This window comes from Maniola hyperantus, chromosome 4, assembly GCF_902806685.2.
Source record: "Maniola hyperantus chromosome 4, iAphHyp1.2, whole genome shotgun sequence".
Taxonomy (NCBI): Eukaryota; Metazoa; Arthropoda; class Insecta; order Lepidoptera; family Nymphalidae; genus Maniola; species Maniola hyperantus.
Genome location: NC_048539.1, coordinates 12,137,785 through 12,156,191, shown reverse-complemented (window position 1 = coordinate 12,156,191; position 18,407 = coordinate 12,137,785). Strand labels below are relative to the sequence as shown.

Sequence of the window (18,407 nt, the reverse complement as noted above, 5' to 3'; positions counted from 1 at the left end):
TCACTGTTCCGGCTGTATGTCCGGAAAGTTTTCCGGAAGCGGAGGAAGCACGTTGGTGTCGAACTGTCCGGAGATGTTGCCTGGCGGAGAGTAGTTGGCTACCACGATGACCTTGCCAGCGCGGGAGCGAGCCTTGCCTACGCCGAAGAAACGGGTCGCTACCCACACCATTTGTGTGAAGTGACCTGAAAGGAATAAGTACCTAGGTGAGTACAATAATGTTATGTCAATTATCATACATGTTTAAAGTTTTAAACCTCAGGTTAATACCACGTTTTATTGTTAGTTATACGATTTTAAAAGTTTTGAGCTCGTGTAACTTTGAAGCTAAATATTAATTAATAACGAAAATATGGCAAACTACAGACATATCAATTTCTAAAACGTGTCAACAAAATTTCTTTGAGTTTGATTGTTCAAATAAGTTCTAAACTACATTTTATATGGAGCGCACTACGAATAGACTCCTCTTAATTGAAATCATACCTGCGTTGACATTTGCGTGCAGAACGTCTGGCTCCTTGAAGAATCTGTACTGGCGGACCGCGGCGTACCAATAGGATGAAACCTCTTGGCCTGAAAATTATAGTACTTACTAGTAAGTACTAAGTAGGTAGTAACTATATTATATTCTATAAAACTATAAAAGCTAAATTATGAATAGATTGAATTTTCATATCGAATCTTTATTTTTTTATCATGAGAAAGCTCACTCAGCCGGCGATGGAGAAAGCTATGCTTGGAGTTTTTTTACTTGATCAAATCAAATATAAGGAGATCCGTAGGAGAACCAGAGTAGTTCCGACATAGCTCAACGGGCTACGAAGCTGAAGTGGCAATGGGCAGGGTAATACATAGGATACAGGCAAAACATAGTTTGAAAAACGGGTAGACGTTGGGGTCCCGAGGTGCTAAAATGGCGACCACGCACCGGAAAGCGCAGCGTTTGAAGCCCCTGCACTAGGTGGACAGACGACATCAAACGAGTCGCTGGATTCAGGTGGCGCGGCACAAGACCGTGGCGTGAGAAAGTCCCTACAAGAGACAGCTAAGTATGTCCCAGCAATGGGAGTCTCTCGGTTGATATTAATGATCAAGAAATTATGGCATACCGGTGACATCTGGCTGTATGTCGCTGACGGGTCGCTGGTAAAGGTTCTGGCCCACGTCGCGGTCGTTCCTGTAGTGGAACTTGTTCGTGTGTGCCAAGTGGTTGGCCCACGCTTGGGCGTAGTCGCAAAGCTGTGGTATATGATAGCTAACATTACACATGTATACCTAGGTATTCTAGGCACCTTGTACAATTCGTACAGTACGCGGCAGAAAATAATGTACATCGGCCTTTAGAATGACATTTCGGCTTTGTAGAGCGTTGTCTCTGTCACTCATACCTATATGACATGTTGTCGGTCTCAATGACAGGGACAACGCTTTACAAATCTGCTATCTCCTTCTAAATGACGATGTACATTACTTTCTGCCGCGTACTGTACACAGTTTGACCAGATACAAATTGAACGAACCGCAATCAAAATTCAAAGATCGGTATCATAATCCAAAAGTCTGTTTGAAAGCAGAGTGATCTAGAATGAGGGAAGGGAAATCTCGGTTTTTGATTCTGAATTGACGATATGTCAAATATTAGGCTATATGGCGACGTAAAATAAAAGAAAAATAGGGCTACCTCAGGGCTATCGCGTCAAATGTACCTAAATATAACGCGTAAAATTTAACTTCTCACGCGCCATTTTAACTTTTTGTGTCAAATTTCATGTCAAAAGTACGATTTTTGTCCTTATTTTAAAGGTTAACCTAAACCCACCGTACTTTTGACCCATAGAGTTAAAATGGCACGTGAGGAGTCATTGGTATACTATTAACTGTCGTGAACTGTGCTGCAAGCAATGTGCAAGCAAATAGATAAGATAAGTAGGTAGGTACGTCACGGAAACGAAAAAGTTCTAAGTAGTTGTGTCTGCGATCCCATGTATGAATCCATCAACCTGTTTCACAAAATCAATCTGTGATGGACCGTCATCTTTGAATTTTGATCTCGGATCGTGACTTAGATTGCGTATAAACTCGTGCCATATATACTTAGGTAGTACACATTACCTACTCTCAAGTTTTTAGAAGTGAAGCTTGCAGGGAAGTTTAGAACCTGAAGCTACGTTATAAACGCGGGTTATGCAGGACGCGATGCGGGAGCGTCCACGCCGCGAATCTATACGTGCCCACCTCGCTCCACTGCACAACCATGCTCACTGGTTATAGTAATGTTTACCTCAGGCGCCATATAAAGTTGCGGTGCGCCGTGCCTTTGCCGGTACACGTTGTGCCAGCACAGACACTCCGTGATGAAGTCGCTGTCCTGCCATGCCGTGCGCACCTCGCTCCACTGCACCACCATGCTCACTGGCCTACTTTGTAGCACCTGACAAAATCATTACCTTATCCATAAATACTGAAAATAAAACACGGAGGAGACTATACTGAAGTACGCAACAGATCGAGATTTGGGGACGCCTCGTACCGTACGCCCGCACGTCATCTGCGCTATCCCGCACCGTGTTAGCGCGGGGGCTGTGCAGGTGTGCGGAGCGTTTCCACCCCGATTGCCATCTCGTAAGTGTAAATTGTTATCCAAAATATCTCTTTCTCTATTGATTTATTAGACGCAGCTCCTATCGCTAGGTATTTTAAAAAACGTTGAAATGAAAGTACTAAATAATTCTAAATTAAAAAATGCGCCATTTAAAATATTCCTCAGTGGGTTCGACTCCACAATGTAAGTTATGGAAGTTCTATTTTCAAGTTAAACTTTAAATCAATATGAAGTCAGTGAGCTGAATAGATAGGTTTGGACCTCCGCCAGATTTTCTACTTGAAAACTTATATAAATTATCTTTTGTCAACTCTAAAAATAACTCTATTGGATATTCTTGCAGACATTTGCTTACGTAATCCATATTACTTAGTACTTAGTGTACCCACCCGCCTTTGGATAGACTAATTTTAGTTGTAAGAAACGCTTAACTTCTCAATAAATTGTTTGGTTTTATGTAACAAAAACAGCGTTGGCGTGCGGACAGCGCGGAGCCGATAAATTCCCGTAATGAGCACGAGCCTTGAAACTAAACCGCCTATCATTTGCATCCAAAGTGCTTGAGCGAATATATGTGCAAATTTCTCAGTGGTACTAAATGAGCTGTGTGCCTAGTGGTTAAATTAAGCCTCAATCCTATTCGGAAGGTCGGTTCGATCTCGGCCTTTAACTTGTCGGAGTTGTGTTTAAAAAAGCAATTAAATATCACTTGCTGAAAACATCGCGAGGAAACCGGCTAATGTCATTAATTTTCGCGTGGATTTAGATTTATTAAAAACTAGATGATGCTCGCGACTCCGTCCGCGTGGATGTAGGGTCATAAATTCCTGTGGGAACTCTTTGATGTTCCGGGATAAAAAGTAGCTTATGTCCTTCCCCGGGATGCAAGCTATCGCTGTACCAAATTTTGTCAAAATGGGCCGTGAAAGGCTAGCAGACAGACACACAGACAGACAAACACACTTTCGCATTTATAATATTAGTATGGACTAACAGATTCCCGCAAGTTCGTCCACATGGATTTAGGTTTTAAAATACCGTGGGAACCCTTTAATAAATAAAAAAATAAAATAAATAAATTTACCATCCCGGGAAAAAGAGCTCCCAAGGGATTTTTTAATAACCTAAATTCGGAGCTGAGAACTGTAAATCTGTTGTGTTGGGATCGGATGTGTAACAAAAACCACTATTGATTAAACACGTCATCTAAAAATAATAAAATATGATATCACCAAAAAGAGTAGGTACAACATTAAAAGGAAGTGGATGTTTTGCGGCCGCGTTTAGGATGATAAACGAACGCGACGTGCCTCGCAGCCTCACCTGCCTGCCGCACTGCGCTTGCTAAAAAAACCGGTCAAGTGCGAATCAGACTCGCACACCGAGGGATCCGTACTACAGAAGAAAAGTACTACGGAAAGAATCACTTTTGCTATCGCACCGCAGTCCGCAAAACTAACCTTGTTTGTAGAGGTTTATTGTTACGTGTAATGTCACAAAAACTATGAACAGCGTTGATTTTATTTTTTCCTGTAAAATATACATAAACTACCTACTATTATATATATTTCAGATTTTTCAATTGGTAAACGATTGATAAAGAGGCGGGAACGGTATTTTTTTAAACATTTAGCACGATAAATCAAAACTATTATGTTTAAAAATAACAATAAATCTGTTTCATTAATCTACAGGTTACCCCTGGGTTACCCTTTCATATTATAACCCCACTCGGTATACTTACATAGTTATCTTACTTTGAAAATTGAAAATACTATATTTCTTTGTTCATGAACACTAAATAATTTTTTTTTCTTGTGATGTAAGTGATGTATCCACAAGTTCACGATTTTTGAATTTTTTTCCGTCGCCCCCGCTCTCGAACCGCCAAGTTCTGTAGGGTAAGTATGAGGTTTTACATCTCGCTAACGTTGATAGAATCAATCCGAGCGTCGAAACACTTTAGCGTCAAGAGAAATGCCGAAAATGCCTTGTTTTAAAGCTGAAATTAGTCTACAGCCAGCACTAAGAGCAAATAAAAACCTTGCGAAATAAGTCTATGATAATGAATGCATGTCTTTCACATAATATTATGGGCCTTGTCTATTTTTAATCAATTTCAAAAAAGGAGTTTATTTATGTACCTATAAAAAAAAAAAGAGATCCTCATGTCTCTAAGGACCTTGGAAGTCAGGACCTAATACGATACGGGAAAAGAGAAGTCAAGAAATGAACGCATAGCTGGTAATCCTGATACGGGTAGAATGACTCGTATAGCACTGGCAGTAAGTCTTGTTCTAGTGCCTCCGCAGTAAATGAATTCTAGAAAATAAACTTAAATCTAAATTAAAACAAAAACAAGTGAAAACTAAAATAAATTTACACGTCTGATGGATGTTGAATGTTGATAGGTACAGCCCGCTGACAGACGGACAAAAGGACGGACAGCGGAGGCTTAGTACCTAATAGGTTCCCGTTGGCACCCTTTGGGCACGGAGCCCTAAGAATTATGTAGGTAAAATATTTGTGAAAATTTACGTTATAGGTCAAATCTAGGATATGCAGAAAAATCGATTTGTACGCGCTTGCGAACCCACAGGCAATAAAATTCATTTCAAATATGTAACTACCCTAGTTTAGAATGAAGAGTCATGTTAATGAGGCTGCCCTTTGAATTAAGAGCTGTATGACCCCTGAAATGTCAAGCATGCTTAACATTCTCAAAAGGAATTCTGCAAAATCCACACATCGCTCGTGTAGAAAGCTCGATATTAATAGACTCGTACCTGTATTATGTAACTTAATTGTAGGATGAAGGACTTTTCCTGTGACTTTGCTGTCTACCTACAGTACGCGGCCGAAAGTGATGAATATCGGCCTTTATTCAACATTTCAGGTTTGTAGAGCGTTGTCTCTGTCACTCATACTCATATGATGTTTCGTCGGTCTCAACGACCGAGACAGTGCAGTCAGAGACAAATCTGCTATCTCCTTCTAAAGATCGATGTTCATCACTTTTGACCGCGTACCTACTGTTCTCTATTTTAATGCTAATACACACAGATACCTGGGTGCACTAAAATACTTATATGTAAAAGTAATCAAAAGTTTTATGCCAGTACTACCCGCGCGCAATAAGTTGAGACCTGCAGGCCTAGCATGGGCCGGGAAATTTTCTCCCCGAGGAAAGGATAAAAATTTTATCCCCTCCGATAGTTATTTCCACTCTCCGAGCATGGGCACAGGGTTGGATATAATTATCCCCGGTGATAAGGCGGGGAAAGACTAGTCCTCGGTTAATGTCAAAGTGTTATTATTTTTTATCTGTGCTTTTGATTTTGCTCGTTTTCGTTACTCGTAACTCGTCTGTGGCTGCTTTTTATTTTAAAAGAGCTAGAAGCCGGAGCCGTAAAATAGTTTAAAAAACATTCACAGAAGATTATGCACGTAAGTATTGTTATTGTTTGTGTTTACCTAACCTAACTCCACTTTTGAATTATCCAAATTAAAAAATAATCGAATAGTTGAAATTCCTAGCTATCACAGTAAGTATCACAAAGACAATTTGTGTTAGTCAGTACACAAAATTGAAGTGATAATATATTGATATTGTTAGCGACAAAGAAATGCATAAATTGTTGTTTTATTTGCAGACATGGAAATATGTACTTGAAGAAGGGCACTGGCCACTGACTGACAAGTATGATGAGGCAGCTCGGGATGTAGGACCACCGGGAAATGTCTCAATAGTGCCGTCGGTCACATATATGAGCACATAAGTGTTCAATATTAATTATCACTGTTGGACATAAATGCTCAACAGGAATTGGACCTGAAGACTCCATAATGGGCCAGCCAGAGAGATGCGTGTATTAATTTAGTTCTATTAAATGTGTGTCTTGTATAACAAACTCAAAATAACTTTAGGTACCTACCTATTGGAATAGGTAAGTTAGGTACACATCTTATCAACATAAAATATTTTCATTATTGTTTGAGATGATGATAAAACTAACAGTTCAGCACACTGCACTGAGAAGAGTTCAATATCACTTAAAATTGGTTAAGCTGGTATGGTTTGAGCTATTAAACTAACCTAATTTCTTTATAAGCATGTCAAGCCAATGTTTTTTATCTTATGGCAGGAAATCTTTGAAGTGTCGGTGGTGGACTATGGTGAGACTGTCGTTTAACCCACTTTGTACACAGTGGGTACTTTATAAAACCAATAGCCCCGAGTGGTTTTCCTATAAATGCCAATAAATAAATAAAAAGTAAGTAGAGGATATGTACATTTTTGTAATTTGTAAATAGTTATGAATATAGGAAGTTATTCTATGGCAGTGTGGTTTGATTGAACATTAAACTTGTTACTTCCTTTTCTTAAGGATAATAGCACTACTTTTAGATCTGTTAAGTTAACATCAGAGATTTGTGTACATCCAAATAAGCATTGTTTTAATTGGTATTCCTAATATTATGCCTAAAAGTTTGTGTTTGTTACTCAATCACACAGAGTACTTAAAGCAAAATTATTTTTTGAAGAAACTTATTTTTTGTTATAGCAGCAATAGAAATAAGTACAAAATTTCAACTTTAACCTGTTACGTTTCAGGAGACAGACAGATGGAGAGCTGAGACTGTAATAGGGTCCCATTGGTACCCTACAGAACCCTAGTAGTAGTAGTAGATATAAGGATGGGTTTGCACAAGGTGGTTTTAGGTAATAGGTACTTAAAGAAATATATTTTAATGCAAATATGTATTTATTATTCCATCCCTTTTTCCCTTTTATTGTCGGGCAACAGTTAGCAGTCTGGTTTGATCCATAGATATGTGAGACTTCTTTATTTGTTACATTTTCTAGTCTGTCCTTTGGTTGTTCCATTGGAATTCTGAAATATACAATTTATACATTAATGATTTTCAATAATAATAAATTAAGAGTAAGAGGATATACTGAAATGGTCTATAAAGTATAATAGGCTAACATATTTACTCTTACAAAACACTTATGAAGAACCATTATAATTTGTAAAGTGTTATTGTGTTTGTGTATCATTATGTATTTAACTATGATATAGGTGTGTATTTTAATTTAAGAATTGTTTTGTTAAATTAGACTCCTGCCTATTTTGTTCAAATAAATGATTTTATTATAATGAGTCATTGTGTTATTTTATATTTCCAATAATCCATACTAATATTATAAATGCGAAAGTGTGTCTGCCTGTCTGTCTGCTAGCTTTTCACAGCCCAACAGTCTAACCGATTTAGATGAAATTTAGTACCTACAGAGTTAGCTTACATCCCGAGGATGGACACCGGCTACTTTTTATTCTGGAAAATCAAATAGTTCTCACAGGATTTTCAAAACCTAAATCCACACAGATGAAGTCGCGGGCAATAGTCATCCCATGACCTTGACTTGTATCTCACTGGTAACTACCATCTGCCAAGAGTCTTATAGATGTGAGGACGTAGAATAAATAGAGAATAGCCGCGAATACCTATTTGTAGGTACCTACTACGTACCTAAGTAGGTAACCTAAATTAGGTACCTATTCGTTTGCACAAGATGGTTTTAGGTAATAGGTAAGTACTTACTTACTTTTATGAATCCATCCACCGAATTAATCGGCTTTAGTGCTTCATTAAGCTGCTCGCACAAGTACAGCACATAATATTTGTCCATCCGAAACAAGTGTTGGAACTCAGCGTCGGGAAATTCAAAGGGATTACTTCCATCACTAATTACGTGCTCATGTTATTTTCGTTCTAAATTCTCTATTTCAAACTAATAAAAAAAGCGCGAGACATGCTTTTTGATCTTTTAATAATTGAGTTAAAGTTCTATGAGCTTATACCCACCTCTAATCTCGATGATAAAATTATCCCTCTCAAATGTCAAAAAAGGACAGTTTATCTTCTTTTATTTGGCCCCATGCTATAGACGGTGGATAAATAGTCCCCCGAGTCCCCGTGAAATGTCAAACGAGGATAAACTTCTCCTCTCCCCTGTTGCCGTGCTCTGAGGGGTGGAGAAGTTAATGTTATCTCCTGTGCAGTGGATAAAATCGGGGGATGTAATTTTTATCTTCGGCCCATGCTAGCCGTGCTGGGGGCGGTGACGCCACAGACGCGTGGTTGTACCGTAGACAAAAAAATATTACAACACGTTTCCACCCGCGACTCTGCAATTTGAGACTAAGATGTTAAAAAAATGGCGTTGTCTACAGTACTACACGGGAGCTTGAGGGGAAGGTACAGGGGAAGCGGGCGGAGGGTTGCATTCCAGGCGAGTCTCAACTTATCGCGCACGGGTAGTAGGTAGATATAATAATTATGCTGAATATTGAATTCTCACAACGAAAATGTGAATTTCAGTTACTTTAATTAAATAACCACAAATAAAATATTTCATCAGAATTTAGCTAAGCAAGTAAGTAGGTAGATTTGCCTATCTACCACTTATATCTACTCACTAGACATGTGTCCGCTATAGCTTAACTTAACTGAAAACCGCTGCCGTGCCTATAGCGTACCGTAGCGTTATTGTCGTAGCTAACAACGGTTATCAGCCAACATCTATGATGAACCACCTGACAACGCAACGCTGCCAACTGGCAACTGACGATGCATTGTTTGGTTTTTTGGTAACTAGAAACGCAATAATTATGCCTTCTCTTTCATTCTTTCACTGAAAGCTGAGAAGGAGCGGTTATTGGCTACCGGCTTAGTAACTAAGAACTTGATAAACCAAAGCCGACCTTATCTCTATTACGCTAAGGCTTAACTGTACAAGTACTTGTCCATTACACTTTGATCTATCAATCTTAATACAGTTAGCCTTAGAGTAATAGAGATAAGGTCCTCTGTGGTTTATCAATCTTCGTGAAATGTTTTTGGTTAACTGGATTGTGGCAAACTATTCGTGCAGGCGTCCACTATAGTTTGACCTATGTCAATGATCATTATAATTATACTTTGCTGCTATGAACTTAAGTTTGTGATTACTTCACGCGATATTCATGAAAGTAAAATTGGTTTTATTTTAGTGAATATGCGCGCGCTAGCTATACAGACGGTATTGATACGGCAGCTAGCTTAGTTACTACTACGGAAACCGCTGCGCGTTGCGCATATTAAATTAGTTGAAACACAACTCTGATACTGATATTCAGCAACGGTTATCAATATTGGTATTGAAACTAAATAACTGTTGATTAACCGTTGCCAGAAATAGCCAATAACGCCCATCTTTACTACTCACCCAGAAACCTACCTATTGTACTCAACTACGTATTCAGAAATCCATTTCGAAAGAATTTATGAATAAACGTGTCTCTACAAACCTATTTGAGGCTTACTAGAAATGTATTTCCGGTAGCTATATCAGCGTAAAGATAAGGCTGGCACGCTATATAAATAGAAACGGCTTTTTGGAAGTATATTATGAAAAGAAACTTGTTTGCTGGCTACTAGGCAGTGTTTGAATAGCTTTCCCTCAATAGCTCGGTATTTAGAGGATGGCCGTGCCGAAATTTGAATGGTAAGAGTTTTGTGCTACTCTTTGCAAAATGCCCGGGAAAGTTTTTGGAGGGGAATTGAACAACATTCCCAAAAATGAATGTGTTTCGCGTAGATTTAAATAGCCGAAGTTTGTAAAGGAAGAGTAAATGCCTATAACAATAACATGCGAGTTTAAATAAGTAGGTAGTAGGTACTTAACTTATCTTAGGCATCAGAGGCTGAACTTAATAACTCTACTGCATTTTTATCAGACCAATAATAAATGATCAATATTATTATGTAATGGACACTTGCCTACACTAAAATTTTAAATTAATATAATATAATATAATATAATATAATATAAATAATTTTAAAAAAAAATACAATTTCCTGTGCCTATAATAATAATCAGATCATATTTATAACTAGCTGCCCTGGCGAACTTCGTTCCACCTAACAGTCGATTCAATTTTTTTTAATTTTTCTCTCCGTATGAACCATCCTCGTACTTCAAGGAATATTATTAAAAAAGAATTAGCGAAATCGGTTCAGCTGTTCTCGAGATTTGCGATGACCAACACATTTAGTGATTCATTTTTATATTATAGAAAATAGGTACGATTCTGAACACGTGTAGGACTAGGCTTCCCTTAGTTTACTTAAAAGGTAACCAAGTAGCTTTTCGCTGAAATGCGTAAGAAGTTCACTATATACGTGGTCCTTGTTGCAACTTACATATACTAGTGAAACACCTAACTCCAAAAGGTCTAAAGCGCCGGGCAATTCACGTCGCTTACGCGTTTTTCCGAGAAGTTTCTGCGATTAGTTTCCTTCCTTAGTTTCCTTTTAAGCAAACTAAGGACAAACGGACGATAAATACCGACCTATCACCGACTATTACCACGAGTGACGAGCCCTATCAACACGTATTAGAAGAAAGGAAACGTAATCTCGATCGAAATTTTCAGCCTCTTGCCTTTATCCGATTTAAGCCCCCCCTGTTTTCACATTAAGGGCCGCCATTAAGGGATACGGGGGATTACAAGTGCGAAGGTCGCGTTTATTAGGTCAAGGATGCGTTCCTATTATTTACGTCTCTAAACAAGGGCATTCTACAAAGAAGGCACGAGTAGGTACGTAACAAGGTAATAAGTTTGCACGCGAATAATGCATCAAGGTAAGTTTATATGCGCGATAATATACTTATTTAAGTATATGTTCACTTTTAAGTTTATAAAATAGAAGCATTATTGTTTGTATAAAATATTTTTTATCTCTATATTAAAAATATATTTTTTCAAACAAACGTTAGGTATGTTTAGTCGACGTGTCCTTTTTCAAGGGAGTCAGTTTGCGCACGTGTCGCAGTTGTGACTGCGAGCTGCGCGTGCCGCTGCCTGCCTCACAACGGGCTCTACGGGCAGCGGCACGCGCAGTCCGCAGTCACAACCGCGACGCGTGCGCGAACTGACTCCCTTGAAAAAGGACCCCGGAAGGGTTCGAAACTGGTCGGGCTAACGTCGACTGAACACGTAAAGCCGGGACAGATATTATATATAATGGAAATCACTCGATAGTTTAAACGCTAAAAACGTTAGGTATTTGACAGCAATTATTCTAATAAGACTAGTGAGAAAATCGTACTTTTGACGTGACAGTTGGCACAAAAAGTTAAAATGGCGCGTGAGAGCTTAAAATTTAATCTTTATACCTAGATACTTACCCTTTGTAAAAGCTTGGGTCTGTTGTCAAGTTGTTCCGGTTCGTTGTCTTCCTTGTCTGAATTGTCGTTGTTGTTTCTTGAAGTCCTCCTAAAAATAAAAAGTTAGCTTAGACTTAAATTTTTTTCTTAAATATTAATTAAAGCCCCCTTAGCATTAAGCACGTTCCACTATTTTGTCTGACTAGCTTATGCTCGCGACTTTGTCCGTGTGGGCTACACAAATTTCAAACCCCTATTTCACCTCTTTATAGGGGTTGAATTTTCAAAAATCCTTTCTTAGCGGATGGCTACGTCATAATAGCTATCTGCATGCCAAATTTCAGCCCGATCCGTCCAGTAGTTTGAGCTATGCGTTGATAGATCAGTCAGTTAGTCAGTACCTTTTTCGTTTATATATTTAGATCAAGATCATATTATCCGTAACTTTGACCGCGTGGATTTAGGCTTTCAAAAATAACTCTACTAATTATTATTAATAATAATGTCTCTATTATTAACTTTCTTAATAATAATAGGAACTCAATGATTTCTAGGGATAAAAATTAGTCAATGTAACTCTCCAAATTTTCAACTAGTACCTAGATAGTAGATACTTATTCAAGCAAAAAATCATGTCAATCTATTGCTCCGTTGCGGCGTGATTGAAGAATAAATAAACACTTTGGTGTTCATAATAATTATTGGCTATTGAAGTAAGGATGTTATAAGTAGCATTTTCTTCCGTAACAAAATATTAAAATTATTAGGTAGACAAACTAGCTGTTCTCGTACCGATATCTATCGTACTAGCTGATGCCCGCGACTTCGTCCGCGTGGAATTAGGTTTTTAAAAATCCCGTGGGAACTCTTTGATTTTCCGGGATAAAAGTAGCCTATGTCACTCTCCAGGTCTTTATCTATACCCATGCAAAAAATCACGTCAATCCGTTCCATCGTTGCGACGTGATTGAAGGACAAACCAACAAACAAACACACTTTCACATTTATAATAAGGGTACTGATAAGATATGGTATTATGGCGAGAAAACAATTCATCTAAAAAGTAGAGTAGGTAAGTAATTTAACATTTACATGCACCCAAATGAAAAATCAGGTTTAGTTCGTGATAGATCGAGATGGTAAATAATCGAGGTATGAGGCGGGAGGACGCCCCGCACACCCTTTAATTTTTTAAATAACAGCTAGAGGCAAAAAAAATTATAAAGTCGAGGTTATAATCTTATAAGAAGTGTTAAATTCTTTGTTGTGTTATTTTCTATATAATTTGTGTTAAATATGTGTATAATGTGTATAAATTGTGTTAAATTCTGAGTGGAAAGTTCAGTAAATACAATGTAATAAGATCCCTACCCTATTTGAATGCGAGCTCTCTTAACGTGTGCAGAAATAGAGTGTTGCCTTTTACGTATAACGCACAACGCTCATTGGTAGAGTAGAGTGGAGCCGAATTGATAACTATTTATTAAGCTTCATTTACTTTTCATCGTTTAAATTATCGTGAGTGATTTCCATTATACATATATCACACACCGACTTTACTCACGTGTTTAGTTGACGTTAGCCTGACTAGTTTCGAACCCATCCGGGGTCCTTTTTCACATGGACTCAGGACTCCTTCATTTACTTTGTCACAATGGTGGAATACGCGGCCAACTAAGCGCGCTAAGCATCATCCGGATTTTATTTTCAGTATACGAATTTCAACCATATGCATATATATACGTATATACAATGTAATAAGATCACCCTAGTTATTTGAATGCGTACTCTATTAACGTGTGCAGAAATAGAATGTTGACTTAACATCTCAAATTTAGTTCTACAGTTATCAAAAAACTCGGTTCGACTCCACTCTGTCTGTGTGCGTTGGCCCTTAGAAGTCGGTGCTTGTACCACTATCCACCTGCGTGGGTGGCGTGCGTGTACAGTGTTTTAATAGTGTGATAAGGGCTGAGGGGATGAGGGATGATTGTATAGACTATAAACAGTTAGACACATTTTTTGCACAATACCAAGGGTGTAAATGATATTGTGTGTAAAATGTGAAAACGCCTGCGGTTCTTGATTTTATTGGCCGCAGCACCATTAGCGTATCCTCTCGTGGAACTCGAAATAACTAAACTGATAGTAACATTTATTTATATATCTATTAATTTATGATTTTTATTAATTTATGATTCATGTTTCTTTCTTTGACAATCTCTGTTTCCACGGTCTCTACGAATTCGTATAGTGCTTATTCCCGGTCTCCAATTAAGCGGAGCGGTGAGATATGTTCAGTCGACCGATGAGATTCATAATAGATAACGTGAAAAAATTATCTCATCTTTTCAAAATCGGCCGTAGCGTGGGTAGCGGTCCTACTATGCATGCTACGGCTCCGATGTAGCCCATCGCTACGAATACTACGGTACTACGACTCTCAAATAATAGAAATTTATGAAAAAAAAGCTTATTTGCGTTTTTGTTTAATTCAGTTTACATAGTTGATAGCGCAGTGGTTAAAACGTCGGCCCGTCGAATCGTCCTATTCGAAGGGACTGGGTTTCAATCCCAGACATGCACCTTTAATTTTTCGGTCAACATCACTTGCTGTAACGGTGAAGGAAATCATCGTGAGGAAAACCCGCATACCAGAGAGTTCTCTATAATGTTCTCAAAGATATGTGATGTCTTCCAATCCACTCTTGGCCAGCGTGGTAGACTATGACCTAAACCCTTCTCAGAAGAGACCCGTGATCAGTATGAACCCTTTATCCTTGGACAATAATTAATGAACTTCCTGTGGGGTAATATACCTAGATAAAAATACGCATTACTAAAGTAAACCTGTTATTATTTTACGAATTAACTTCTGAAATAAAAGCAACTTCGTACCCAAGGCAGCGTTCAAAAGCTTTGTTTAAATGTCGTATCGTGATTTTCTTGCTTAATTAACATTTACTTTCATAAACTTGACCTTTTTATCAGTTGATCGCAGGCGCTTGTCGCTACGTTAATAGATTACATGTCCAAAGTATTATTACGTTATGGTTCTTGATTATATCGCGAGAACAGTTAGCACGATACTATAAATTATTACTATGAAGAAAAAATATATTCATGACTAAACTCGATTATTATTTAACCAAATACAATGATCGTTTGGCAGAGCAAACATGCCATAATATGAGGTTATTCGAAATTCGTAAATTCAAACTCAATTTAAATCTACTTATTTATTTTACATTTTTCTATGTACTTGACAGAATAAAAGTAGTAGTATTTGAGGGTACAAAGTGGTAACTGTCTGGTGCAGAAGATCTGAGCTTCCTGAGGTTGGTGAGGGTGGTGAGGGAACTCCTGCAGCTTCCGTCGGTTCGCGCAGCGTAAGCAGCGGTGCCCTCAGATTGTTGGCTACGCCATGCCAGGTAAAGCTTTGTACCTGGCATGGTGTAGCAGTGCAGAGGAAACCTTTTTACTGAGGTTTGCGAGGGCTATAAGCTCCTCACGCCTGCGGGGTGGGAGGATGGAAGCGATGCCTCGCACAGCGTTAGCAGCGGTATCCACAGACTGCAAGAGACTGCAAGCAAGTAAGAGGTTTGTACCTGGCATGGTGCAGCAGTGCAGGAGCGACCTTCTTCCTGAGGTTAGCGAGTGCGGTAAGCTCCTCGCGCTTCCGGGACGGGGGCGGCGCCCCGCAAAGCGTCAGCAGTGGTGTCGGAGCTGGCTGTGGTCGCAGCAAACTGTATAATAAAGGTAATAACTATAGGGAGACCGATTAAAACGCTGGGATTAAAAACTTGATATTCTGCATGTAAGTTCTCTCTATAACGAATAAGAAACAATTTTAAAAATCCACATGAGTGAACCCGGTGAGGAATAAACAATACATTATAATACCTACCAATGGAACTACTTAAGATCATTTTTTTTCTTAAGGTGACGCTGGATGCACGTCCGAACTGCTCGGCCCACGTGGGTAACCTGTATGCTATTTCACCTAACATTGTGATAGAAAGAAATAGACTCAGTGATGAGCAGTGTAGCGAGTGCATGCGCTCACACTAGCGTCCGGATATATTGATGATGGCACACAGATAGTTGGACAGATGTCACCGATGAATTTTTGTAAATATATGATTTATGAAGGAACTACTTATTTCAATTATTATTGTATAAGATTTTATGGAAGAGCGGGGTCGCCTGCCACGAGTACTCGTAGCAATACTAAAACACTTACTAGGATGGTCCCAATTACTACGCACTATGTGAAATTGTTTTACCTACTGAAATAGATATTTTTAAATTTTTTTTGAATGATAATGATTACCTACTTATCTTTTGATGAATACTATAAAATCTCACTTACATACATACCTATTAGGTAACTACTACCTCAGCGTGTATAAACAACTCGTACTTATATTATATTATAGAAATCCATACTTCTATGAAGTGTCTGTCTGTAATTTCGAAATAACTACCGCAAGCTCATAATATTGTTATTTGAACTGTACCATAACAGCTGAATCAAATGTTTTTAAAAACTGTCTGTCTGTCTGTCTGTTTGAAGTTTGAACGGGCTAATCTTCGGAACGGCAGAACCTATTTTGACGGGACTTTTACAGACAAGTAGAGAATTAACAAAGGATACTTTTTTAACCGACTTTTAAAAAAGGAGTTGTGTTTTTCTACCTATGTACACAGAAATCTCCGAGATTTCTGAACCGATTTGCGTATTTTTTTTAATTGATAAAGAAACTTTGCAACATTGTCCTATATAAAATGTGGATTTCAACTCCTCAATCCTGATGCTGCAGGGGACATGACCACCAAAACTTATGGGATTTTGAAACTGTCGGTTATAAATTGATATTGAGAGGTAGGTACCTATATCTACCAAGTAAAGACTTTATCATTGAACTCGAAGACCCACTTCTCGACCCTGATGCTGTACCTAAGGAATTGCATTGCTAAATCGTGGTGATCCCACGGAATTTTAAATGAATCATCGCCCACGCCCGTTCGGTACCCTCATTCCGCACATTGTTTTTATTAGTCAGTCCACCAATCACGACAAAGCATTCTCCCCTGTCCCCCGCCAACATTTTACGATTTTGTTTTCATGTAAATCCTTGTATATGCGTACTCTAGGAGTTGAATTCTCTGTGCTGGCGGATTACCTATTAGGAACACATGATTACACATTCGTTTGTCTGTGAAAATAAATTTTGTTGCCTACACTTATCTATTAGTAGCGACTAAAAACTATATATACCATCTACTTGTGTATAAAAAAGTCTAAATAAATTCCACTTTGATCTCAAAAATGAAAATTTTATTTTTATAAGTAGGAAGTAGGTACAATTCAATTTCCCTCTAAAAGCCCACTACACACATAAACACAATATGTATCATTTTCTGTTTCAACAGTCACATTAGATGTATCATTCGACGCAGAACTATTGAAGCTCTCCATTTCATTTCTGGAATTAATAAACATACAATCAACGTAAATATATTGTGAGTATTATCTATATAGAATGTATGCAAAAAACATAGCATAACAACTTACAAGTATGGTATGGGTAGACCTTTCAATATTTAGTACGGAATTGAATGTTGCAGCATCATGTTGGATTTCAGTGGTACGTATATTGGGCACATTCATTTTATTTTCCTTGTTTTCTTCTAAAAGGAATGTCTTGAGTCACTAAAATACAACATAATTCAGCATTGACAAATCTGACAACAAATAGTAAATCTCTATATTATTATATAAAAATGAATCGTTGAATGTGTTGCTGATCGCAAATCTCGAGAACAGCTGCACCGATTTCGCTAATTCTTTTTGATAATATTCCTTGAAGTACGGGGATGGTTCTTATGGAGAGAAAAATTTAAAAAATGTCCTGAAAAAGAATCGACTGTAGGCGGTGCGAAGTTCGTCGGGGCAGCTAGTAACATAATAATTATATTATCCTAATCCTAATTCCTAATCTAAATATATAAAAGAAAAAGGTGACTGACTGACTGACTGACTGACTGACTGACTGACTGACTGATCTATCAACGCACAGCTCAAACTACTGGACGGATCGTGCTGAAATTTGGCATGCAGATAGCTATTATGACGCAGGCATCCACTAAGAAGAGATTTTTGAAAATTCAACTCTGGAGGGGGTGAAATAGGGGTTCGAAATTTTGTGTAGCCCACGCGGACGAAGTCGTGGGCATTTGCTAGTATCTAAATAATATCAACTTACAAACACAGTGTCAAACTTTCAGAAGCTGGCTCTAAATGGTACGGTGTGATAGCATCATAATCTAATTCAATTAGATTTTTTGCTTTGTCGTTTCCTTGCCAAAGAAAATCCCGTGATCCACTAAAATAGAAGTATAATATATAAGTATTTATTAAAAATAAATAAATGTCATCATCAAATTCACCATCCTGGAGAACCTTGAAAACGACACTCGCGTCTATTTTTTATAAAAAGTGCTGGCCCGCCATCTTAGATTAAAAAATTAATGTCATTATCAAAACCTGCATCCTGGAAACCCTGAAAACGACACCCATTT

At 38.1% G+C, this 18,407-nt stretch overlaps 1 protein-coding gene and 2 long non-coding RNA genes across 4 annotated transcripts in view; 1 reads left to right on the top strand and 2 right to left on the bottom strand.

The window, feature by feature from the left end:
• LOC117981868 (cysteine-rich venom protein latisemin-like) overlaps positions 1-18,407 on the bottom strand; it is a 34,113-nt gene continuing 15,706 nt past the window's right edge. Inside the window, exons 2-7 of the mRNA XM_034968107.2 lie at positions 15,431-15,568; positions 11,844-11,931; positions 2,285-2,434; positions 1,113-1,242; positions 487-576; positions 1-185 (exon numbers count right to left, since the gene is read on the bottom strand). Of these exons, the coding sequence (XP_034823998.1) occupies positions 1-185; positions 487-576; positions 1,113-1,242; positions 2,285-2,434; positions 11,844-11,931; positions 15,431-15,568 (781 nt within the window). The remainder of the gene's footprint in view (positions 186-486; positions 577-1,112; positions 1,243-2,284; positions 2,435-11,843; positions 11,932-15,430; positions 15,569-18,407) is intronic.
• On the top strand, positions 5,773-6,916 carry LOC138402221 (uncharacterized). Of its 2 annotated transcripts, none has more exons than XR_011236630.1 (2): positions 5,773-6,052; positions 6,259-6,916. It is a non-coding gene; the product is annotated as an uncharacterized lncRNA (long non-coding RNA). The 2 variants fall into 2 exon arrangements; XR_011236629.1 differs by having other exon boundaries at positions 5,773-6,150.
• On the bottom strand, positions 6,394-8,651 carry LOC138402231 (uncharacterized). Its single transcript, XR_011236641.1, has 3 exons — positions 8,477-8,651; positions 8,213-8,402; positions 6,394-7,500 (listed from the first exon to the last, which is right to left on the bottom strand). It is a non-coding gene; the product is annotated as an uncharacterized lncRNA (long non-coding RNA).